Below are 26,645 nucleotides of genomic sequence, written 5' to 3'. Positions count from 1 at the left end.
GGTGGGCTCCCCGGGTTGGCAGTTGTCCATCCGCGTCGTCAGTGGGAGAAGGAAGCACTGTCCTCACGGCTCACTCGGGAGGACACCTGGACGCTCCACGCTCATTGACTCTGGGACCCGGCCGCCTCCACAGCAGCCCTTGGCTGACTGCAGTCTGTGCTGCTTTTGCTCAGGGAACCAGAAGTAGAATGGCTTGGCTGAGTTCTAGGAGCCCTAGCACATGAGAAACCTCAGGATGGCCACGGGGACCCCAAACTTGCAGAGTGAAACCCCCATACTCTGTCATTTCATCAAGCCAACAATCCACTGATTATTGTCTGAGCAACTTTAAATGTGTTCCTCAGTCAACGCAAAGTGAGATTTTTGTGTCCCCTTGGAGAATGTAATTATGGTTTCATGATTGGTATGGAAATCTGGGCCTGAAATGGGCTATTTTTAGTATGTTAGATATCACTGGGTTCTCAATTTTCTTCTTCTTTTCAATGTCTGAAGCTTTGATTTGCTAAGCAAATAAGGAAGTGGCTTTGTTCTTCCCATGAGCTTGGTTAACCGTGAGGAAGGTAATAGATCTAATAGATCTGCCATAAGTAAACCCTCCCTCTGGCCACAGCAGTAGTGGCGGATATTATAAAGTCATCATCCTTCACCACCAGCTGAGTTTATAGCCATTAGAATACTGAATTCAAATGCTCAGATAAACCCAAAGACTTCTCTCCTGGAGTAAAAGGTTTCTGCACAGAACTAGAGGCATCTGAGCTATGCTCAGGATGGAAATCCATCACCCAGTAAGTCCTTGCTGGAGAAAGGGTGTGGATGATCATTGAAAAATTCAAGCGAAAGCCAAGCCAAGCCATCTCCTCTGCCCCTGCGGACGGAGTGCAATTGGCTCGCTCTGTCCGTACAAGTGGGCATGCGCAGGGCAAAGGGGCGGTCAGTGCTTGAGAGCAGGAGCCTGGCGGGAGCTGCGTTCGAGCCAGGACTCATCTGGGGGGAGCCCAGACGGGACATGCAGTCACAGCCTCTTAACCACGTGTGAGTGGCATCCTGGTCCTGACCAGGCACCGAGGGAAGCCTTCCTGGAGAACTCCACTCAGGTGTCTGTCCCATATGTGTTCCGGGGCCATCGGGGGCCAGACCCTGCCACTCTCACTACAGAAGCGTCCCATCCTCTGACAGCTGATGCTTGGGCTCCACCAGCCAAGGAAACACATTTCTGTCCTATGATTTCTCTCCTGGGAAATGATCCAAATGCATGATACTAAATACACTCCTCTATGTGAAATTGATGATGGCGTTCAACAGTATCATTTTATAATTGTGCTGCATAGTGATGTTGTTTTGATTCCTTACTGTTTAAAGTAGCGTTATTTTAAATACCTCGTCTTAACTCATCCACATTTGCCTAATCTATATATATATATAATTGTACCGGATGGTTACGTCAGTACTCAGAGGCGTGTAGTTTCCAATCCATTTCTCACACAAGGAATCTAGAGCTTTAATGAGGTTGGCAGTAGGCAGGGTGGCGTGGTGGCCGGGCGCTGTTGTCAGATAATCAGTGGTCGGTCCTGCCTCCCCATTAGGGCCAACTATGTCGCTCCTCGGGGCCTTGGGCTGTGCAGTATCATTTGTAAAAAGGGGATAATGACACTACGTTCGTCTTAGGGCTATGATGTCATTTAAATAAACACAGCTTATAGTCAGCTTCGTGAAGGCCTGACCCAAGGCTCATAGGATATTATTTTCATTGCTAGCTTTCCGCTCTAGGCAAGTGGCCAGTGACTGGCCCTAGATCTAGATATAACAAATATAACTGACAAGGTTTAGATTCAAAATCCCAGCTCTATGTCCAATTCCCACTTCATCGTTTAAATACAAAACAACAAGTCCTTGGCATAAACAACTTGGGACCAAGTGCACTGACTCAGTGGTTGATTACGTTTAGTTTTTGTCTTGAATCAGTGGGTGAGAAGTTGGGCTCTGCTCGTTGGCTTTTGATCCCTCCTTTCTTAATCTTTATATACAAGTGCATGCCTGAATATTTTCATAAGTAAAGACAGATCCATGCCATCCCCTCGAGTGGCTTGTTACATCCAACATCTTAGAATTTGAGTTTTAGGATGTGGAAGCGGGGCTTCAATCTGCAAACAACTACCATGGAACATGGCATGTGATCATGTGTTTCTCCCACTAAATACGAAGATACATCTGAGAAGTATAATGAAGGGTGTTGCTGTGTCATCCATGTCAGAGATACGTGGCTAAGGGTTATTTTCCCTCTGGATGCATTATTTGCCTGCCTGGAATAATCTGACAAAATATAACTGAGGCTTCACCCTGTCTGTTTTCACAGAAATGATTAATTAAGGAGACAAATGATTAATTAAGTCAGAGGGACTTTAAAACGAGGTCATGCATGATCTTTTGCCAGTCTGTTGACTCCATTGTTATTTGGGGGATCTGTGTAATTTTTTGTGTGTAATTTTCAAAAGTAAATGATATAAGAATCTCAATTCTTGCTGTTCAGTTCCATGTGGGTTGGACCTCCCTGGTCCGTCTACTGTTTCCTGATTGGCCCACCAGTCGTGAATGACACAATCAGAGGCCAATTTAATAGGAGGGAGTCTTACTTCACCGCATCCCTGCTTACTATATACTTCTCATTGCCTGCAGGAGTAATGGCTTGTGATGTTAGGTATTGTGACTGAATAAGCCAATAAGCGAGCAGAGACTCCGAAACTAAAGAAAAAATAAGGGCCATTTAAATTTTGTGTGGATGCACAACTGAATTTTCTAAAACGAAAATGGCTACATGCAGACGCTTCCTCTACACCTCTTTGATGTTTACAGCAATTCAGGGAGGAAAGTTGATTGTGAATCTGTGAAGCTGAGCTTTTTGCACAGTTCAGGAAAACACTTTCATGGAAGGAAAAAAACGGTAGAGTTTGGCTCCCACATTTCGATAAGTTTCAGCTAGGTTTTGCAGTCTACAGTGACAGCTCTCACCGAGTCTTAGGGTGTATTTACTTGGATGATGTGGACGTTGAATGCTAGACGCGAGAATTTTATGATGTCATGAACCTTTTCAGAACAAAACTGAGCAAGAGTTGGAGCTAAACCATTCATATCATCCTATTGTTGAGCATGGGGAGAAATATGGACCCTCTGTCTGACATTTCCGTGTTCTGGATGAAGAGGGTTTATCCGTGTTTGACTCTGGGTTCCTGACATCGGGGTGAATCCTAGTTAGCAGCAGGGCTTGGACTTGAAACCAAGTCTCCCATAACCTAGTGTTCAGGTGGCTAATTTGTAAATGATAACTTTAATGAGATATAATTCACAAGCTGTAATTTTCTTTCTTTTAAAGTATACAGTTCACCTGGCAGGTGTGGTCCCGTGGATTGAGTGCGTTTAACTCCCAGTCAGGGCACAGGCCTGGGTTGCCGGCCAGGTCCCCAGTTGGGGACACACGAAAGGCAATCGCACATTGATGTCTCTCTCCCTCTCTTTGTCCCTCCCTTCCCCTCTCTGTCAAATAAATAAATAAATAAATCCAAATTAATAAAGTATACAATTTTAAAGTTTTTTACTATATTCACAGAATTATGCAACTGTCACTACTAATTTTATAATATTTTCATCCCCCCAAAACTAAACGCTGCACACATTAGCAGTCACTCCCCAGTTTCTCTCTTCTCAGCCCCTGGCAACCACTTCCTGCGCCCGAATTTGCCTCTTCTGGATGCTTCATACAAATGGATGATGTAATGCGTGGCTTTTAATGACTGGCTGCTGTCACTTACACTCCTGGTCACGTGGTTCGGCCCTGTTGTGGCATGTGTTGCTGCTGCGTCCCTTTTCGTTGCTGAGTAATATTCCGTTGCATGGATATACCACATGGTGGGGGGCCACTTTTTGGCTGTTAGGAATAATTCTGCTGTGAAGACTCATGTACAAGTTTTTCTTTATGTATTTTGAATACTTTGGGGTATGTACATAGGATTGGAATCGTCTGGTCACATCTGACTCTACGTTTCCATTTTGAGAAACTTCCAAGAAGTTGTCCCCAGAGATCCCGCCGCTTTACAACCCCACTAGCAAAGGGAGGGTTCCGATTTCTCTGCATTCTCACCGACACTTTGGTATTGTCTGTCTTTTTTATAGTAGCTCTCCTAGCAGGTGCCGTGTGGGATTTCATGGGGATTTGATTTCCGTTTCTCTAATGACTAAGGTGTTGAGCATCTTTTCAGTTGCTCATTAGCCACTTGTGTCTCTTCTCTGAAAATATGTCTCAGCTCTTCTGCCCAGTTTTCCATTGGGTTAGTTGTCTTTTTATTGTTGAGTTATTAGATGTTTAAAAATATGCTGGATATAAGTTCTTTCTCACATGATACGGTGCGCACATATTTTCTTGCATCCTGAGGGTTGTCTTTCCACTTAGTTAACAGTGTACTTTGAAACACAAAAATTGTACTTAGCATAATACTCTCCAGGTCCATAATAAATAATCAAAATAGAGAGAGACTCATAGATACAAAGCACAGACTGACAGCTGTCGGAGTGGAGGGGCATTGGGGGCTGGGTGGAAAAAGTAAAAGGACTAAGAGAAAAAAAGCCTCATAGACACAGAGAACAGTATGGTGATGACCAGAGGAAAAAGGGGTGGGGGAGGAAAAAGAGAGTAAATGTAGGGGGAAATGCTGACGGAAGACTTGATTTGAGGAGGTGAACACACAATACAATATACAGATGATGTGTAATAGAACTGTACACCTGAAGCCTATATAGTTTTATTCACCAATGTCATCTTAATAAATTCAATTAAAAATTTTTTAAAAAGAAACACATTGTAAATTATATTAAAGATTTTATTCATTTATTTCTAGAGAGGGGAAGGGAGGGAGAAAGAGAGGGAGAGAAACATCACAGTGTGGTTGCCTCTCACATGCCCCCAACTGGGGACCTGATGTGCAACCCAGGCCTGTGCCCTGACTGGGAATCAAACCTGTGACCCTTTGGTTCGCAGGCCGACGCTCAATCCACTGAGCCACAGCAACCAGGGCCACATTGTAAATTTTTATTAAATCCAATAAATCCTTTTTTTTTTCTTTTGTTGACTGTGCTTTTGGTGTACTATGTAAGATACCATTGCCCAATGAAGGTGCTAAAGTTTCATTTCTAAATTTTCTTCTAGGAGTTTTACAGTATTACTTCTGGTATCCAGGTCAATGATACATTTTGAATTAATTTTTGGGTATGGTACAATAAAAAAATCTAACTTTATTTTTTTTGTATGTGCATGTCCCATTGTCTCATTTGTTGAAAGAACTGTTCTTTCACCCAGTGAATCCACCTGATACTCCTGTCAAAAATTAATTGGTTACATGTATGAGGATTCATATCTTAACTCTCAATTCTATCCAAGCGTCTATCTGCCTGTCCTTCTGACCACAGTATCTTGATTAATGAAACTTAGTAGTAAGTTTTAAAATAAGGCTATGTGATTCTCCCAACTTTATTCTCCTTTTTCAAGAATGTTTTGTTTGTTCTGGGTCCTTTGCATTTCCACATGAATTTTAGGATCAGATTGTCAATGGCTGGAAAGTGTTACCTGGGAGTTTTAAAAGTGGAATTGATTTTGCAATTTTTCCTTTCAGATTGCTAGTGTGTATTAGAAACACAATTTATTCTTGCATATTAGTCTTGCAAACTGCAGTTTTACTGAACTTTTATAGATCTAATAGTTTTTCTGTGGCTTCCTCAGCATTTTCTATATATCATGTTATCCATAAATAGAGATACTTTCCCTTTTTTTTATATGAATGTCTTATTTATTTATTTCATTGTGTAGAATCTCTGTTTAATTATAAATAAAAGAAACAAGGACAGACATCATTGTCTTGTTTCTAGGGTGAAAGCGTTCAGCTTTTCATCATTTAGCACAATGTGAACCGTGGATTTCTATAGATGCTGTTTATCAGGTTAAAGAAAGGCGCCTTCTGCCCCTTGCTTGTTCACTGCTCTTATTTTGAAAGGGGGTTGCTTGCAGAATTTTTTGCTGACTTGAGTGAGGCCATCATGTTATTTTTGCCCCTTTTATATTGATAATATATATTATATGATTGATTTTTATAAATTCATCTTGTATTCCTGCATTCATCTCAAAGTATGTTCTTAATTCCCTTGTGATTTCTTCTGTGATGTTTTCCTTAGTTAAGAATAATTTGCAAATATTTGTGCATCTGCCAGATTCTATCTGTTCATTGCTCATTTTATTCCTTGGTGGTTGGAAAACATAACTTTGGATGGTTTTAATAATTTTAAATTATTGAGGTTTGTTTTATGGCTGATGCTGGGAAATATTCCATTTGTACTGGAGGAGAATGTGTATTCTGTTGTTGTTCTATAGATGGCTGTTAGTTTAATTAACATCTTAACTTAAAATAATATAGATCAGATTAACACTGACTTAATTTCAAAGGTTTCAGAGTATAAAACCTTTGTTCCAATATAGCTCCTTTCCCTTCCCCACCTTTGAGCTCATAATTATATCCCAATTACTTATCTATACATCATTAACCCATTAACACATCTATATAATCATTGATTTATGTAGTTGTTTGTTAAAGTAGACAGAACAAAAGCAGTACAAACGAAGTACATTTATACTGTCTTTATATTTATAAATGTAGTTAATTTCTTGGGTGTCCTTGATTTCGTATGAGGATTTGAGTCACTGTGACTGTCCTTTCATTTGCTGGGCTGGCTGAGTGGGTCCAGGACACTGTGTCTTCCGTGTGATCGAATGTTCCACGCTCTGACGCCAGGGGCACACAGGAGACTCGCACCATGTTCTTGGCTTTTTCTTCAGAACACACATCACATCCCTGACAGCGAATCTCCTCCATGCAGCACCTTTGGCCATCTGGAGGGGCTGAGAATCCTGAGTCTTTTTACGCTTAACAGTTTATGTCCTCAATTTATTTCTTCCCCATCACGTTTTACCGTGAGCAGCAAGAAGAAACCAGGCTGTACGTTCAATGGTCTGTGAGAGAGTCTCTTCAGCTAAATACACAACTCGTTGTTCCTGAGTTCTTCGTCCCACATAGCGGCAGACCACGAAGATGCTCCACGTGCTGTCGCAGTATAATGGGACGCTCCTTTCCTCCGTTCCCAGTAACGTGCTTCTCGCTTCCCTCTGAGCCCTCAACACAAGTACCTTTTTTTTTTAAGATCTTTTAAAATTTCTTTATTTCTTTATTTATTTTAGAGAGAGGGGCAGGGAGGGAGAAATAGAGAGAGAGAAACATCAGTGTGTGGTCGCCTCTTGCACGCCCCCAACTGGGGACCTGGCTGCAACCCAGGCATGTGCCCTGACTGGGAATCAAACTGGCGACCTTTTAGTTCACAGGTTGGTGCTCAGTCCACTGAGACACACCAGCCAGGGCCCAGTATTCAATTTTTGAGGGCAGGTGCTCAGGCAGGGCAACATTTTTTAAAAATAGTTTTTAAATTTATTTTTAGAGAAAGGAGAAGAGAGGGAGAAAAACATTGATGTGAGAGAGGAGTATTGATCAGTTTCCTCTCACGCACCCCCACCTGGGGACCTGGCCCGCAACCCAGGCATGTACTCTGCCTGGGAATCGAACCAGTGACACTTTGGTTCACAAGCTGGTGCTCAATCCACTGAGCCACACCAGCCAGGAGTACCTTTCATATCAGCATTTCCATCAGCAGTGTGTATATGATGTGTTACATATTCTCTAAGTGACACAGGTTTTCTCTACTATGGTTCTTACTTCCTCTGAGTCCTCATTTGCACTGTTGTTAACTAACCATCTTTTTTCCCCTTTCTTATCTTTTTTAAACCTCAAGAGCATATATTTATTGATTTAAGAGACAGAGGACAGGGAGAGAGAGAGGAAGAGACAGAGAGAAACATCAATGTCAAAAAGAGAAACATTGATCAGTTGCCTCCCATATGTGCCCTGACCAGGTATCGAACCTCCAACCTTTTGGTGCACGGGGCGATGCTCTAACCACTGGGAAACCCGGCCAGGGTTGTACTAACAATCTTTTCAAGGCAAGCTAGGCTTTTGTACTACTACTACTACTGCTACTACTACTACTACTGCTACTACTACTACTACTGCTACTACTACTGCTACTGCTACTACTACTACTGCTACTGCTACTGCTACTGCTACTACTGCTACTACTACTGCTACTGCTACTACTACTACTACTACTACTGCTACTACTACTACTACTACTACTACTGCTACTACTACTATTATCATCAGGGTTCTAACCTCTGCCCACTGCCCAGAGCCAGAACCACACTTCTGAGTATCAAAATCTTAGCTTCCTATTGCTGTTCCAATAAACCGCTACAAACTCAGTGTCTTCAAACAACACAAACTTACTACCTGCCGCTGTGGTGGTCTGACATCTAAATTCGGTGTCGCGGGGCAAGAACCAAGGCGCGGGCAGACGCGTGTCCCTGCCGCAGGCTCCGGGTGACTCCGTTCCCTGCCTTTCCCGTCTTCCCCGGCTTCCCGAGGCTGCCCACCCTGTCCAGCCTCCGCTTCCCTCACCGCCTCTTGCCCCGACGCTGGCCCTCTTGCTCACTTCTTATGAGGCCCGTTGTTTTCATTGGGCTCACTGAACAAGGCAAGATGTTCTCCCCACGTAATGGCTGAGGCCACCGCTGTAAAGCCCGCTGGCCACGTCAGGCCACGCAGTCCCAGGTCCTGGGACTAGGACGTGAGCATCTTTGAGCAGCATCAGTCAGTCTGAAGGCATCGCCAGGCTGGCTAAACAGCGAAACCCTGTGGGGGAGAGCCTCACTGAGGGAACTCGCGGCACGTTCTGACCCTTCCTGTGGCTTCTGAGCTGCAGCTTTTAAGAAGCTTTTGGTTTTCAAAGCCGCCGCAGGTGCGGGGAGAGGGGGTGAGCAACTCACAGCACTGCCCAGCTCTCCCTTCTTCCTGAGCTCCCAGCTTTGTCGGAATCTGTCTTTTCTCTAAGCCCATCCTCCTTTCATCGTTGCAAGGCTTCGGTTAATTTCCAGAGTTCTGAAAAGATCGATTGTCTAGAATTGAATTTATTGGGGGGACATTGGTTCACAAAAGCATGCAGGTTTCAAGTGTAGAACTCAGCCGTCCATTGGTTGATGTTGATGGTTTTGCCGGTGTTCCGCTGGCCTCTCTGGAGGAGGGGCTTTTCGGAGATCCTTGGCGTTTCCTCTCTGAGGGCCGTTGTAAATCTAATTAATTAATTAGTTTATCCGAGTAATGTCATCAGTCTATTTAACCACGCGGATCCAACATAAGCGGTGCTGCCCTCCTGGCCGGGGCTGTGCTGTGGCGTGCGTTCGGAGCTCTGTCACCGTCAAAGTGGCAGCTACAATGCAGGGTACGTGGGGACCCCCAGGACCCCCTGCTTAGGCAGAGAGATGCTGGTTCGGAACTTTCTGGGAACGACCATCATAAATCAGCGGCCAAATTCTCCAACGTCCTGAAAAGTATCAATGGCAGGATGACCTTGTGTCTTTTCTACCAACTCTAAAAAGCTAAGATGAATCGTTTTCCACCAAATAGTTGGTTCCCTCCAAATGTTTAGGCAACACGCTTCTTATAGGGCCTGACACACACCTTTCTATCCGTGGCATTTGTTTATTAGTCATCCGTGGGAATCCGACTCTGCAAAGCCTTCCTTCTGACCCAGGACACATATTTACATAGCAGATGGCAGGGCAGTGATTTGGGGCTTCACTAAAACTTTTTGAGAAACATGGAAATTGCTCGTGTGACATTATAGTTCACACACATTGTAAGCAGCCCAGAATAAGGCATGGTGTGGCATGAAGATGTTAACAATGGATTCATTTAGAGCAGTTTTACATCTGGGGTTGAAGCTATGCAGAAATGGGCCCAAGGAGCACTTAGGGACAGTCATTTTGTCAAATAAAATGATAAGAAATAACTTCTCCTTTGAATCACAGTAGAATTCAAGCACAGAGCCACAGAAATATTTAAATTACACAGGGTGGTTTGTGCTACGTATAAGACAGACAGAAAGATAAGTGGATGGATGGATGGATTTATCTCTCTATCGATCAATAGATAAGATAGATGATACATAAATGGATTGACCAATGGACCAATAGATAAGATGCATGATTGATAGATAACAGATGGATGGATGGATGGATGGATGGATGGATAAATGGATGGATGGATGGATGGATGGATGGATGGATGGATGGGTGGATGGATGGGTGGATGGATAAATGGATGGATGGATGGATGGATGGATGGATGGATGGATGGATGGATAAATGGATGGATGGATGGATGGATGGATGGATGGATAGATGGACGGATGGACGGATGGATGGATGGACGGATGGATAAATGGATGGATGGATGGATGGATGGATGGATGGATGGATGGATGGATATCATCCTTTTTTACCTTTATAATATGTAACATACCACCATATCACGATATTAGACTATTTAAAATTTGTGTACTTATTTCACTAATGGGTTGCATATGTTTTCATGTTACTAGTTAACGTCCTTTTATTTCAGCTCGAGAACCTGCTTTCGGCATTTCCTTTCAGACAGGCCTAGTGGCGAGTTCACTCAGCTTTTCGTTGTTGTCAGGGGAAGGCTTTATACCGCCTTCACTCCTGAAGAACAGCTTTGCTGGTTCAAGTATTCTTGGTTGGCGGGTGTTTTTTTCTTTCCTTTCAGTGCTTTGGATATATCATTTGTTCTCTCCTGGCCGGCAAGGCGTCTGCTGAGGTACCTGCTTACAGCCCTGCGGGCTTCTTCTCACACGAGGGGATTTTTAGTCTCTTGCTCCTTTTAAACTTCTCTCTTTGTCTTTAATTTTAGACAGTTTTATTATAATGAGCATTGGAGAGGATCGTTTTGGGTTGGCGTTTAGGCTTCATGAGTCTCGGTGTCCACGTCTGCCCCCAGACGTGGGAAGTTCCCAGGCAGTATTCCGTCCTCGCTCTGAGTGCCAGCGTGCACTCCTATGGCGGCAGGGTCTTATCACAGGTGCACGCTGGAGAGGGTCGCCGTAGGTGATCCCAGGGGCGTGGGCCCGTGACAGGAGACAGGGTCTCAACGAAGCCCAAAAGCAGCCATGAGGGCCTCACCTGTCGGGCACATGTGTGGCACTGGAGGTTGGGGACAGGAGGTGGGCCAGGAACATGTGGGCGCACAGCTTCTGGGGGCAGCCCTCAATGAGTCCTGCAGGGCAGGATTCACTGATGGAGTCTAGGTTGTCATTTTACACTGCGCAGCGACAGAGGTCAAAGCTGCCTGTGGATTGGGATCCACTTGGCAGAGAACAAGGAGGGACTGTGTGGCTGGCATCTGTGACCGTGAAAGTCTGTGACATCTTCAGGGGCTCTCTGGCAGCTGTGCTAGGGCCACAGGAACTGGTTTAAGTTGAGACTTGTCACCGGAAGCTGCATTTCCATGTCCTCTTTCCATCCGGATGACAGAGCACCCCCTTCCCTCGTAACCCCAAGTTAGAAAAGGAAAATAAAGGGTTTATTTTTTCTTTCCAAAAAAAAAAAAAAAAAAAGATCATGAGTATGAACAAATAGCAGATCATTCTAAATTGTTTTGAGCATTTATTCCAATGATCCACTTGGCGTCACTTATGAAATATCGCTGCAATTTTCTTTTTCAAAGGAGTAGAATATTTTAGAACATTTGTACAATGTCAATTTCCTGTGCCCACTGCAGACTTAGCTCCTGCGGGGAATATATTGTGTCATCCTAAGTTTATCATGTTGAGTTATCGAGCCTTAGAACCCACATGGCAGGTATCTTGTTGTTCTGCTCTCGATTCAGTGGGCAAAGCACCAGGCAGCCCGGGAAGGGCTTTGTTTCTTCACACTTGGCACAGAGAACACCCCGGAAAGATGCCTGACTATTCTGTGTCCCCGAACTTCCAGCACAAAGCCACCGGAATTCCCAACAGCCTCTCCCAGGACGAGCACATGATAAATCATTTCTCTTCTCCCCTCCTGGCAGGAAAGAATTTCCTGATGTGCTCGCCTTCATCTTGATTTGCTCGGCGTAGAAACAAAACCTGACTGGGAAACCTCAGAGGCTCTGAGCGACCTGCATCGCAGGTCTAAATCAGAAAGGACCCAGGCCGACCAGGGGCTATCATTGAGCCCCCTCCCCTCATGTCTTTAACTTTTTTTTTATAGAGAGAGAGAGGAAGGGGGAGAGAGAGAGAGAGAGAGAGAGAGAGAGAGAGAGAGAGAGAGAGAGAAACATCGATTTGTTGTTCCACTTAGTCATGCATTCATTGGTCGATTCTTGTATGTGCCCTGACTGGGGATTGAACCTGCAACCTTAGCATATCGGGATGATGCTCTAATGACTAAGCAACCCGGCCAGGGCCTTGCATCTTCTTCTCTGTACCTGCAACCCCCCTGGGAAGAAACCGCAAGCCCCTGCAGTGGTTCCCACAGTATGTTCACAGACATAATGTTATTTTTTTAAGTTTGTATCGGGTTTGGAAACCACTGAATTAAACACATTTCAATGAGGTTTATTTATTGCTATGGGAAACACGAGAACAGGATACGCATTATTCCCCAAACTGACCCATTTTAAAAAGACAAAACAGCTGGGATTCCTCTAGGAGAAATCTTGGGCCGAAGGGTAAGGCCTTTGCAAGCAAAGCCAGGCCCAGAGAACCCTTCCCTCCCCATTGCTGTCCCTTCACAGGGCTCCCGGGACAGAGGGGCAGCTTCCCTCCCTGCCTCAGCAGAGCCAACAGCTGACCCACTAGCCAGTCCGAGCCTCCACCGATCTTTTGTTCCCCAAAGCGCAGATGCAGCTGGTCCCCTCTCTGTGCCCCCGGAACTTCCCTTCACCGCTTCGGAGTTCACAGCATGCTGGCTCCGTGCGTGAGCAGTGGGACAAAGTCTCCATAGCTGCCTTGTGTCAAATGGAGAGTACTGGAAAGGTGACTTGGGAAGTTCAAACGTGTAAGAATAAACACACAATTTTTTATATATAAATTCTGGGTTTTGGGGGGATCTCCTCTCTTATGCAGGTATGATTCACTTAATAAAAAGCTGCCAGCTTTGCGACGTGTGACCCACGAGGAGTGTATGAAAGGCTGGTCACTCTGCCTGGTGTTGTTGGTCTTTGAAATCATAACCATTCAAGTAGCTATGTGATGGTTTTTGTTCTCTCTCTCTCCTCCCTCCACCTCTCTCTCTCTCTCTCTCTCTCTCTCTCTCTCTCTCTCTCTCTCTCTCTCTTTTTGCTGTGTCTTTTAAAGGGGAGTTCTTCTTTTGGGGAAGTCCAGTTCATTAAATTTTTTTTTTGAGATGAGTGATATTTTTGTATTCTCTGATAAGTAATCTTGACCTATTTCAAGGAAGTGAAAATTTTCCTCTCTTTTCTTCTTGGAAATGTATATTTTTCATTTTGAAATGCATACATACATTAAACCATTTCTCATTAAGTTTTGTATATGGTGTGAGATAAAATCTGAAGTTCACTTTTATGAAAAAGACTATCCATTCCCAGTTGACTTATCTTCTCCACTTTTGGTAAAAATTGACTAGATATGTGTGGGTCTATTTCTAGACTCTGTTCTGTTCCACAGATCAATTTTTCTATCCTTTCTTGAATACCCCACTGTCTTTATTACTGTAGATTTGTAGTAAATCTTGAAATCCAACTTTGATTTTTCTCAAAATTCTTTTGGCTACTTTAGATCCATTGAATTTCTATGATTTTGTCAGTTTCTACAAAAATGCCTCTTGGGATTTTGATATGGATGTGGGATGGCATTTAATTTCTTTATTCGTTTGCAGAGAGTTGACTTTCGAAGAGCAATGAGTCCTACCTACCAAGCTGGTATATTTCTTCATTTAGTGGGGTCCCCTTTAATTTCTCTGAGCGATGCTTGTGCTACACATTTTGTTAAAATTCTCCCTAAGGATCTCATATTTTAATGCAATGATCAGTGATACTACACTCTAAATTTAATTTTTAATTATTTATTGCTCATACCAAAGTACAATTTGTTTTTGTTTATTGATCTTGTACCCACGTGTTTGCCAAATTGACATGTAAGTTTAAGTAGTTTTTTTGTAGATTCATTAGTTTTTCTTCATACCAGATTGTGGTTTTTTTTAATTTTCCAAACTGTATGCTTTCTACTTCTCCTCCTTGTCTGATTACACCTGCCAGAATGTCCAATAACACATTGAATAAGAGCGGCAAGAGACGGTGTCTTTCTCTTGTTCCAGATCGTAGAGGGAAGGTTGTTAGGCTCTCATCGTTAAGTATGATGTTAACTGCATGTTTTTGTAGATTTCCATTATCAAGTTGAAAAAATTCCTTCTAGTCAGATTTTCCAGAGGTTTAATCATGAATTCATTTATGATCAATGGACTCATTTACCGTGAGTTGTGTTCGATTTTATCAGCTATGTACCTCGTCTATTGTAATGACCATCCTGTTTTTGTCATTTATCCTATTAACATGACAAATGGCATTGATGGACCTTCAGATGTCAAAGTAATTTTGTATTCTGGAATAAACTTCACTTGGTCATGATTTTATATATTGCCAGATTCAAATAGCTAATATTTTTTGAAGGGTTTGTGTAACACGTCTTTTGTTGAAATCTCTCTAATTTTGGTATTGTAGTATAAAGGTAAAGCTGACCTCGTAAAATGAGTTGGGAACAATTCATTTTCCTTGTGAAAGAATTTACGGGGCTTTTCCCCCCTAAATTCTTAAGAGAGTAGATCAGTTTTGTCAACCATATTGCTCACATCTTCTTTCTACTTAGTAAATTTTTAGTCTACTCATTCACTTACTATTCATAGTTCATCAGAGAAACAATAAACCCTCACAAGTTATAGTAAAATCTTCCAAAATGATTGAGAATTTCTTTATTTCTATCTGGTTCTGCCTATTGAGGCTTTGAACATTGGGAGACTAAGTTATTAAGTTTATGCAAAATAAAATTATTAATAGGTCCCCCCCAGATTGAAATTTTATCACTATTAAGTATCCCTCGTTTCATCTTCAAGTCCACATATTTTTAATGCCAATATGGCTACACATGCTTTATTTTGGGATTTTATGATATTTTAAATTATGGCTTGACTGCCAACTTTCTCTCTATGTTTTAGATGTGTTTCTTGAAAATAATGCAATGTTCATTTCTAGGGTTTTTTAAAGTCGCACCTGATTCAGGTCATTGTCCTTTAACTATAACTGTTTTTAACATATAATTAGAGATATGTTTGGATTTAAATCTACCCATTTTTAATATTTAGTTAGCCCACCTTTGCATGCTGTCTCCATTTCCTTTTTTCTTCTTACCATTTTTGAATAATTGATATTTAATCATTCTACTTCCACGTCCTATTATCTACAAGAGCACTAGTCACTGATAAAAAGGAAGTGTGTTAATTTTATATTCAATCACATAGCAAATGAAAAAGACTGAGCTAAGTGGAAAAAGCCAAGTTCAAGATTCACTTATGATTCATTTACATAAAATTCTAGAACAGGCAGAACTAATAGCTATACAGCATTTTTATTATTTTAGGAGGTATCTTATGAATTACCACAAGTCTTCACTGGCTTCTAAGAATTCATTATGACACCTGAAACAACAAAATAAAAAATAAACAAGGAGGACGACATCAAACTAGGAAGTTTCTGCGAAGCAAAGGAGACCATCAGCAAAGCAAAGAGACAACCTACCGAATGGGGAAAATATTTGCAAACCATCTATCGGACAAAGGGTCAATATTCAAAATATATAAAGAACTCACACAACTCAATGGCCAAAAAAAAAAAAAAAAAATCAACAAAATAATTTTAAAATGGTCAAAAGACCTGACTAGACATTATTTCAAGAAATACATACCAATAGCCAACATGAATAGATGCTCTACATCATCATTATTGGGAAATGCAAATTAAAACCACAATGAGATACCACCCCATGCCTGTTAGAATGACTATTATGATATCAAAAGAGCAAGAGATAACAAATACTGGCGAGGATGTGGAGAAAAGGTAACCCTTGTGCACTGTTAGTGGGATTGTAAACGGGTCCAGCCACTCTGGGAAACTGTGAAGGGCATCCTCAAAAGATTAAAAATAGAACTACCATGTGATCCGGGAATTCTGCTTCTGGGAATATACCCAAAGAAAACAAAGACACTTAATTAAAAAGATATCTGCTTCCCCATCTTCATAGTTGCACTCTGTACAACAGCAAGACATAGTAACAATCTAAGTTCCATCAATGGATGAATAGATAAAGTTATAACACACACACACACACACACACACACACACAATGGAAGACGACTCAGCCATTAAAAAAAAGAAAACTGCCATTTGTAGCAACATGGGTGGACTTTGAGGACAATGTCCAACTGCTGAGTGAAATCAGTCAGAGAAAGACAGATACTGTATGTGCTCACTTATTTGCGGAATCTAAAACAAACCAACACCCAAACTCAGAAAGAGAAATCAGATCCGCAGTTACCAGGGCAGGGGGCGGGAGGAGGGGGCACTGGAGCCAGGGGTCCAAAGGCACAAGCGTCCGGTAGGCGCGCGTCAGTCCCGGGCATCTAACGCACAGACGGCAGAGGGACTGGGGTTCACACTGCGGAGTGAGGTGCACGTTGTTAAGAGAGCAAATCCTAAGAGTTCTCCTCACAAGGGGAAAGTAGGGTTGATGACACTTGGCTGAGCTTTCGTTATTTCCAGGTGACAAAACGACCTCCGAACACTTGACCCTCACGTCCTCACGTTCGCTGTGTGCGCATTGCGGGGGAGCAAGTGCGTTTGCGTTTCAGCCTCCACTGAGCAGCATTATCCCCGGTGCGGTCAGTGCGCCCACGTTTGCCCTTGGGCGCAAACTCCGCCCCTCGCTCGGTAACATCTGGGGAACCCCCAAACTGCTGCCCAAAGTGCTTGTCCCAGTTTGCGTTCCCCCTAACAGCTGATGAGGGTTCTTTCCCTGTTCTCTCAAACACTACGTTCCTTTGTTTTATTCCAGCCATCCTGGCGGGCAGGAAGTGGTGTCTCTCCTCAGTTTTATTAGTATGTGCCCAGTGAGGAAGGGTTAGCATCTTTTCAGGTTCTGATTAGCCACGCATATATCCTCTTTGAAAACACATCTGTTCAAATGCTTTGCCCATTTTTAATTGGATTATTTGTCCTCTTGGGGTGAGATGTGGAAGTTCTTATGTAGTCTGGGTGCAAGTCTCTCATCAGAGGCAGGAGTTGCATAGATGTTTTCCATTCTGTGCCAGCACTCTTTTAAATTTTAATGTTTAAATTTTTTAAATTGTGCTGCTTATTAAAATTGTACAAAGCTGTGTACTAATTTCTAATTTATGAATGGCTCATTCTTTGTGAATAGCTTGATTTTCATAACGAGTGAGGAGGTGGATCCTCAGAGATCTTGAAACCACACATACATGCACGCACACACACATACACATGTGTGCACAATGTGCACACTCTCGTATGTGTGTATTCGTGCATGTACATGCACACAAATACACAAAACACAAATGCACAAACGCATGCATAGCGGTACTCATGTGCACATGCACATACAAACACGCCCACAATGTGCATGTGCACACAAGCACTGTTGTGCACGCATGCAGTACCTGAGCACATGCACACGAAGCATTGTGCAGTATATGCGCGCAGGTGCTCACAAAGCACATGCGCATGTACACACACACAGACCCATTTGTGACCGTGTACACGTACAAGCATGCACACCCACATGCATGCACACGTGCACTCACATGCACACACTTAGACACACAGTCCCAAGCGCAGAGCCCGCTTGTGCCCTCCCAGCCTGCACTGAGCAGGGCGGTCAGAGGCCGTCCCCAGTCCGGGCTCATTTTCCTTCCCTTCGCTGGGGCCAGGGATGGATGTCACTGCTCCTAAAATGACCAGAGAGAGAGTAAGTTGTCATCACCCCGAGGCCTGTGTTTTCACCCTTTTCACGAGCGGGGAACCTGAACGTTTACACAAAAGCAGGTGCAAACCAAGGTCTCCGGGGTGCCTTCCCGCCTTCTGACCTCCGTCCCTGCGAAGGGGCACAGCCTGAGAACGTGCGCCCGGTACCCGTGCGTGCCCCCCGTGCGACACGGTCCCTTGGGCGTACTTGGATTGTCAGGAAAAATTGACTTGGCTTTCGATATTTAAAACCTGGGAGACTTTATTCAAAATTTCATAGCCCGCCTTCTTAGGAAAGGCCAACATATTTAGTGACGGAGAGGCTGTCAGGGTGGCAGGGGCCCGGCTGCGGACAGGGCTGCGGGTCGCGGCCACCCTCACAGCCGCGGTCCAGCTCACCCCCTGGCCTCTGTCACCCTCCCGCTCCTGAATTCCCTGAATGTGCAAATTCTCCTGTGTGTGTGGGGCGGGGCAGCTGGCAAGGTCTTGCCAACAGTTCTCACTGGACAACACTCTTTCCATTCTAGAATCAGAACGCGTGTGCCCACGTGCACGCAATGAAAATGCCACAAAATAATCATGACTGCACTGTGAACCGTGCCTTCTAATGTTGTTCGTTCCACTATATTTTCTTTAAAAGTCCTAAAGTTGATATACTAAATTGATTGCAAAGACCCAGTGTTTGTCACATTTGCATCGAGACAATATTTCTCATGGCACCTGGAAAATTATTATTATATCTAGGCACATGAATGACCACAGACAAGAAACTGATCACCACTACCAAAGCAGAATTTACCGTTTCTTGCATAAAAGCAAAAAGAAATCTAGAAGCACTTTCATGTTGCACCTTTAAAGGCAATGTTGTTTTCTTCTTTCTAAACTTCTCTCCAAGCAGGTCAAATGTGTTAAACAAGGAAGCTACCAGTCAACATTCATAATTCAAAACAAATATCACTTTTCTCTAGACAAGAGGCTGGGCAGAGTGTAGTTCTTCTGCACTAAGGCTGCTGCCTCATTCTGTCTGTGCTCTAAGCTAAAAGTCCAGAAAGAGGGACTCAGGGGACCATGCAGGACAGGGTCCTCCCACGTCATGCTGAGAATGGCCCAACTGCTACTCAGTAGCCAACCCCCCGCACTTCCCACATCTAGCAGCCAAGGCCTGGGAACCCATAAAAGAGGGCCATCTGGGGAGCCCTGCCCAGAGAGGGAAGACCTTTTCAATGCAGAGTTTTATATTGTGTTGGTACCAAAACAAAAGCTACAATGAACATTAACTCGGCCATTACCATGGCCTGGAATACTGCTGGAGCATTTTGTAGGACGTCTTAGTCAGCGTGTGCTGCTATAACAAAACGCCACCAACTGAGTGGTGCAAACAGCGAAATTGATGTCTCACAGTTCTGGAGGCTGCCAGTCCAAGACCGAGGTGCCAACAGGTTCCACGTGTCTGAGGGGGCTCGCTTCTTGGTCTGCACCCTCACCTGGTGGAGAGAGACCATCTCTTTCTTGTCTCTTCTCTTCAGGGCACTAATCCTATAACGAGGGATCCACCCTCCTGACCAACTCACCTCCCAAAGGCCTCACCTCCAGACTCCAACTACCAACACCTGGGAGGCAAGGGCTTCTACACATGAATTTGGTGTGTGTTGTGGGGGGTAGCCATAGTGTGGAGGTAGGATTCACATCCACATTTCTTTTTAAAAGAAATTTATTGATTTGAGAGAGAGACATCAATTTGCTGTTCCACTTTTTGATGCATCCATCGGTTGCTTCTTGTATGTGCCCTGACTGGGGATCGAACCCACAACCTTGGTGTATGGGGACAATGCTCTAACCAACTGAGCCACCCAGCCAGGATTCCCATTCACATTTTCCACCTTTTATTTTGATAAATCTATTTGGGTTTCATAATAGCTATTGTATTGTATTGGCTAAGTAAAGGCTTTAGTTTGAAAACTGTGGGAACATTTTCCCAGTCTTTCTATTTTTTTTTTTTATAAATCAGAGAGTGCAATGAAATCCCACATGCCAAGTACCCACGTCCACTTTTGGCTGCGTTTGCTTCATGGATTTGTTAAAGGGCGCTTCAGAGAAACATTGCATGTCATGGGGATTCTCCCACAGACACCTCATTAGGTGCCTGGGACAGACTCGTAACTCTCCTGCTGCAATGCTATTATCAGCCAGAGTTAATATTGATCCCTCAAGAACATAAAACACTCAACCCATGCCTGCCCGGTGTCTCCAGCTGTCTCTTTCCACTCGGCTTGTTCACATCGCTATTGATCAAGGTCTACCCATTGCGTTGGGTTGATATTTCTCTGAAGTCTCTTTTAATCAATTAAAGCTCCCTCTGTTTATTTGGGCAGAAACTAGGCCATCTTGCCAGGCGAGTTTCCCACACGCTCCGTTGGGCTGGTAGTTCTCTCACAGAATCACGTATTCCCTGCATTTGCTGCAAAGTGGTGGTTAGCTCTCAAGCCTCTGTGAGCTTCTGAAGGGCCCTTCACAGGCAGTCCTGTGTGGCTGTGGTCACATGATGCCAGAAGAGACCAATGTCGGCTTGTCCTGCTTCAGGGCGAAGTCAGATGCCAGATTCATCCGAGGCTGCAGCGTCTCGTTTTAATTATATCATCCTTCCTGCATTTGTCAGCTGTGGTTTGCTTGTAAAAAAGAATTTTCCCTAACCAGTTCTTATTCACCCTAAAATGTAGTCCATACAGGATGAGCAGGAAAATAATACTCATTTGTTTTTCTCAAGTTTGAGTAGAATTTTTTTATCTCTAGCACTTAGTAGTTCTTTCTCTTAGGAGTAAGGCTTGGTGTCTTTTTTTTTTTTTTTTTAATCAATTCTTGTTCATTTGTGTTACTAACTGTTTATTCATAGTTTTTACCATTGGCTTTCTGTTCTCATTTTCTCATTTTTATAAGTCATTCTTTATTAGTGTCATTAGCCCTTTTTCTGTGACAATTAACTATATTTTCCCTGATTTAGCATCTGTTATCTTTACTTTCCACATTGAGTACTTTTTTGTCCTGTTGATTTTTACATCACTTTTTGTGTTTCCAGTTTTAGAAATGTGTTGTGTCTGTGTGTGTATGCGTGTGTGTGTGTTATTCCTTCCAGATTTTGACGGCTAGGAAAGTTTGCCCAAATCCAAAGTTATGACAGAATTTCTTTCCTTTTCTTTCTTTTCTTTCACATTTAGAGCTCTGACTCATTTGGAACGGGAATGGGTCTAAATTTATATTCTTCTCATACGGCTTCCACAAACCATCCCCCTCCTTCCCCTGGCTAATTTAAGTTGCTGCCTTCATCATATATGGACCAAGAGAGCGTATACCTATCCCGTTCCCTCCGTCAGTCATGCATCAGTGCAAAGTCATGCTTAATGTAGCTTTTCTATTTAATAATCGAAGAAAAACTAGCCTGCTTCTCTCATTGCGCTTCTCCTGGTCGTTCTCACTTGGTTGTTCTACCAAGTAAAACTTATAGTCAAACTGTGGAAACAGGAGAAATATCCCGGGGTCCCCTTATGGAGATCCCTTTAATGTCTGCATTGAATTTGGGTGAAATCAACACCTCTATGCAGACGAGTCTCCCTGCGCGAGAACATGGCCTTTCTCTCCACGTACACAGTTTATGTTTGGCTCACTAGTAATTCATGAACTTCCTCCTTTAGGATTTGAACATCTTTGTTAAGTTTATGCTGGGTGCTTTACAATAATTAAAATATAATATAGTGCCCTGGCCAGGTGGCTCAATTGATTGGAGCATTGTCCCGTACACCCAAAGTCATGGGTTTGATTCCCGGTCACGGCACATGCCTGGGTTGCTGGTTTGATCCCAGGTGGGGGTGCATATAGCAGGCAACAGAGTGATGTTTCTGTCCCCCTCTCCCTCTCTCTCTCTTAAATTAATAAAAGCGTATCTTCAGGTGAAGATTAAAAATAATAAGAAGAAAATAAAAAATAATATTGTCTTAGTTTTTTCACTGATTATTTTGTGTCTTCTCGATGCAAAAACTTATCTTTCTTCCTCATTTTTATGCCTCTAGTTGTTCATGTATTTATTTTTCTAGAAGTATGTTGGCCAATGTACTCAATATAATGATAAATAATAGTGGAGGTAATGGGCATGTACGTGTTTTAAATTTTAAAAGAAAGAAACGTCTCTAATGTTTTTCCATCAATTGAGTTATCAGCTTTTAGGAAAGTGCACACTATATATATGAAATATTCTTAAATTTTTAATTTATTGAACATTTTTAACACAGATGTATTTCTGGACTTTATGAAATGGCTTTGCTTTCCATGGCATGAACATATGATGGATTATATTTATGAACTTCCACTCCTTCATTCCCACAAATCTCATTGGGTCCTAATGTATTAAAAAATATTATGCTGATCAATTCTGTTAGCTAAGAGTTTCTGTGAGCTTTTGCATCAATATTTGTAAGAGATATTTACTTTTCTTGTGCCTTCATTATTAGGTTGTATATCACTGTCATGCTTACCATAGAAAAATAATTAGGTAGTTTTATTTTGTTTTTTGTTGTCTAGACTTGTTTAAATAACATTGACAATATCTGATTACTCAAGATTTTGTAGAATTCCCTGTCTGTCCACTGGGCCAATTTTTCTTCTCTTACACTTAAATTGTTTTTTTAAAACTTGAAACTATGAAAAAGAATAAAAATATTCCTGCCTTTGAGAATTATAACCTGCAGACTGAATTTTTTTACAGAGGACAATGTCACCTGCTTATAAAATATTATTTGTTAAGTCTGATAATGCCAGAAGGAATTCTTGCCTTTGTGACAAACTTGGCCAGCCACTGAAGTTAGAAATGTCTCTTCCACAAATCATTTATATTTTAATTAATATATGAACTAGTCAACGTAATGATCTGAGTGTTCAGTTTTTACTTTTCTTATTTCACATGTCTAATTTGGTATGTTTCATCATTTGAAAGTAAATGATGTTCATGTCTTCACGCTAGGCAGATAAAACAAGCCAGATGAGGAGGTAAATGCGATTTTTCCAGTTTGTTTTCCAAAAGAAAATGTGATTATAGCTGCGGCTGTGGCCTCTCTGGGATGCTACAGTAAATACGCCCAGACGGATTGTTGACACATTACACTGGAGCTCACGACGTATGAGAAACAACTGACGGTTAAAAAATATGTATCTTGAGCCCTGGCTGGGATGGCTCAGTGGATTGAGCGCCAGCCTGTGAACCAAAGGGTTGCCGGTTCGATTCCCAGTCAGGGCACAAGCCTGGGTTGTGGGCCAGGTCCCCAGTTGGGGGCGCGTGAGAGGCAACCACACAGTGATGTTTCTCTCCCTCTCTTTCTCCATCCCTTTCCCCTCTCTCTAAAAATAAATACATAAAATATTTTTTAAAAATATCTTAAGGGACTCCGATCAAGATGACGGCACAGGTAAAGGCAGTACTCGCGTCCTCCCACAACCATGTCAGAATTACAGCTGAATAACAACAACCATCACGCAGAGCCACCTGACATCTAGCAGAACAGAAGTCCCACCACTAAGGATACAGAAAAGAAGCCTGGTAGGAAGAGCGGAGATAAGGAACCGGCTGGCCCCACACCCACGTGTGGTGGCTAAAAATAGAGAGGGATATCTCTGCTACAGAGGTCCCCTCTAAGGACAGGGATCGGGGGAGTCCCTGCCCCACACCAGGCCCCAGCCCAGGGCCCCAGGGCCAGGAAGAGAAGTCCCCATGACTTCTGGCTGTGAAACCAGCGGGGGCTGTGCTGAGGGAGACGGGGGCTGCTCGATTCCAGGCAGTTCCCCTTAAAGGGCCGGCGCACGGACTTACTCCGACTCACTCCCTCTGAGCTCCAGCGCTGGGGCACCAGGGCCATATCGGGAGGACCTGAGTTGTCTGGCATCAGGGTGAGAACTAGAGGGGCAGCTTTCTCCCAGGCAGAAGTGCTGGCAGAGGCCACTGTTTCTTCTCTGCGCCCTGCCCCAGGTAGCCGGCAGTGGCCACATCTGAGTCCCCACCAGTCTGGCTCACACTGTTTGCCCCAACTCAGTGAATCCCTGAGGCCCCACCCCAGCCAACTTGTGAGCCCACCTACGCTGTTTCCAATGGCTTTTCCATCCAAATGACCTGTCTTGCCCACATGTTTTGAACTTGATGAAAATCTCTCAATCTGGCCTCTTGCTAAGTGGCCCTGTGCGCAGCATGGGTGACAGGCAGCCTTGGTTGTCAGCTTAGCCTCTCCTGGACACCTCCATGCCCAGCACAAGTAGCAGCCACCTGCAGATCTCCTATAGCTGATGCTGGGTGGCCCTGGGCAAGGCACGGGTGGTGGCTGACCTTGGCTTGCCCCTCCTGGGAGGCTCCTGGTAAACAGCTTCAGACCACATTAAAGCACCATCCAAATACCTCCACATGGGACACACTCAAGGAGTAGACTCAGTGGGAACCAGAGCCCTGCTGAAGCAAGTCCTGCTCCATGGGATGGGCCCCTGCACTGCTGATTGTCCACAGTGGTAGCAGCCGTCCTCACAGCTGATCAGCCAGGTGGTAAATCCCTCCTAGTGATGTGCCAACAGCAACCAAGACTCAACTACGACAGGAGAGTGTACTCAGCCCTACATGGGTGGGGGCAGCCTGGGTAATCGGGGAGGCTGTGCCGTGAGACCCTATAGGACACCTACTGCATTAGGCGACACTACCAAGCCCAGGATATATAGCAGCTCTACCCAATACACAGAAACAGACACAGGGAAGCTGCCAAATGAGACAAAGAAACATGGCCCAAATGAAAGGACAGACCAAAACTCGAGAAAAAGAACTAAACAAAATGGAGACAAGAAATGTACTAGATGCAGAGTTCAAAACAATGGTTATAAGGAAGTGCAATGAACTTAGGGGAAGAGTGGATGAACTTAGAACTTCAACAGAGATGGGAAACATAAAAATAGAAATAGAATACATTTTTAAAAAACAGCCAGAAATGAAGAATACATTAACTGCAATGAAGAATGCATTATAGGGAATCAACAGTAGACAACATAGAGGACCAAATCAGAGATCTGGAAGATAAGAAGGCAAAAAAAACAAAAACAACAACAAAAAAAAACACTCAAGCAGACCAGCAAAAAAATTAATTCCTAAAAAAGAATCCAGAAAACAAAGATAGTATAAGGAGCCTCTGGGAAAATCAAGCATGCCAACATTCACATCACGGGCATCCTGGGAGAGAAGGGAGAGAAAAACATCCAGGAATATTTGTTAATATCACACACGCAGCCCTAGCCAGGTGGCTCAGTTCATTGGAGCATCGTTCCGATCACCAAAAAGATTGCAGGTTCAATCCCCAGTTGGGGCACATATGGGAGACAACCAATAGATATTTCTCTTCTCTCTCTCTCTCTCTGTCTGTCTCTCTCTCTCTTTCCCCCCCTCTATCCCCCCCAAAGCAGAATTAAAAAATAATAATAATATCACACATGCAAACACCAGTTACACACTCACACACACACACAGAGAACTGGCACTCAAGTAGGAAACCTGGCGAAAGTAATTTCAGGATGACTAACAAATTAAACATAAAAATAAAACCAGGAAATAATCACAGTTACATTTTGGAAATACTTATCTGAGCATGTTCTCGGGAAGGATGACTTAAATGTAAATACAAAGAGCATCTAGCTTCCGGGAATAATAATTAACCATATGGGAAACGGGCTCTGGAAAAGGCCAAGTTCACTGATCAGAACCGGAGACTGATGTCAAGGCAGGAGCAAGAGTCAGCTGATGTCATGATTGTTAGCGTGATGGCCTTACTAAGCCTGTCTTTCCTGAGCCCTGGCCGGTCTGATTTTGGAGAGGGCTGGAGCAGGGGGTGATGGCTGTGGGCCAGGCAGTCAGAGCTCAGAGTCCGTCAGCTCACAAGATGCTGGCCACAGCCTCCCATCCTGGAAGGCCACCACGGCCTGGTGACCCAAGATGGAAGGCGTCAGGACCGCGGCCACACTGGGCACTGTGCCCACACAGATGATGGCTGGGCCTGTGGCTGTGAACACCTTGCTAATCCTGACGCTGTTCATCAGCACCGCCCCCCACCACTGCCCCGGTAGGTGGCCTTGGTCACATTCACTTCCGTGTGTTCCAGGAAAACTCAGAGAACAAACAGGGCCTCAGATTTTAAGTCCTGTTAAGTGACCAGCATTCTAATTTTGACTTTAATGTTTTTTAATTTTAAAAAAATCAGTAAACATATCCTCAGGTCATGATTAAAAGACAATATTTTAAATGTGTTAACGTTCTGTAAACCTACATCTTCAAGTGGTGCTATCTGTTCTGTATTTTTAGATGGCTACCCCAAAGAAGAAATGATTTATAGGTGGAGGAAAAACTCAGTTGAGACAGCTAACCAGAAATCCTGGCGACTTTATCAGTTTGACTTCATGGGCCTCAGAAACACCACAGAAATCGTGACGACATCCGCAGGTAGGAATGAACACAAAAATGTGCAGCTCTAAAAAAAAAAAAAAAAAAAAAAATTCTGACAATTTCCCCATCCCCCGAGGCCTCAGGGTATATAGTCACAGCTTTTGTGTAGAATTCCT

The 26,645-nt window shown here is 43.5% G+C and overlaps 1 protein-coding gene across 3 annotated transcripts in view; it reads left to right on the top strand.

Annotated features, from left to right (window-relative positions):
• GABRG3 (gamma-aminobutyric acid type A receptor subunit gamma3) overlaps positions 1–26,645 on the top strand; it is a 335,489-nt gene that overhangs the window by 279,233 nt on the left and 29,611 nt on the right. For all 3 annotated transcript variants that reach the window (XM_090263575.1, XM_090263576.1, XM_090263577.1), the window contains one exon: positions 26,389–26,526. In XM_090263575.1, coding sequence (XP_090119701.1) covers positions 26,389–26,526 — 138 coding nt within the window. The remainder of the gene's footprint in view (positions 1–26,388; positions 26,527–26,645) is intronic.

The sequence above is a fragment of the Furipterus horrens genome, unplaced genomic scaffold (assembly GCF_987537825.1).
Source record: "Furipterus horrens unplaced genomic scaffold, mFurHor1.1.pri manual_scaffold_16, whole genome shotgun sequence".
In the NCBI taxonomy this organism is placed as follows: domain Eukaryota; kingdom Metazoa; phylum Chordata; class Mammalia; order Chiroptera; family Furipteridae; genus Furipterus; species Furipterus horrens.
The sequence above is the reverse complement of the archived record's forward strand: the minus strand, read 5'-3'. Positions and strand labels throughout refer to the sequence as shown.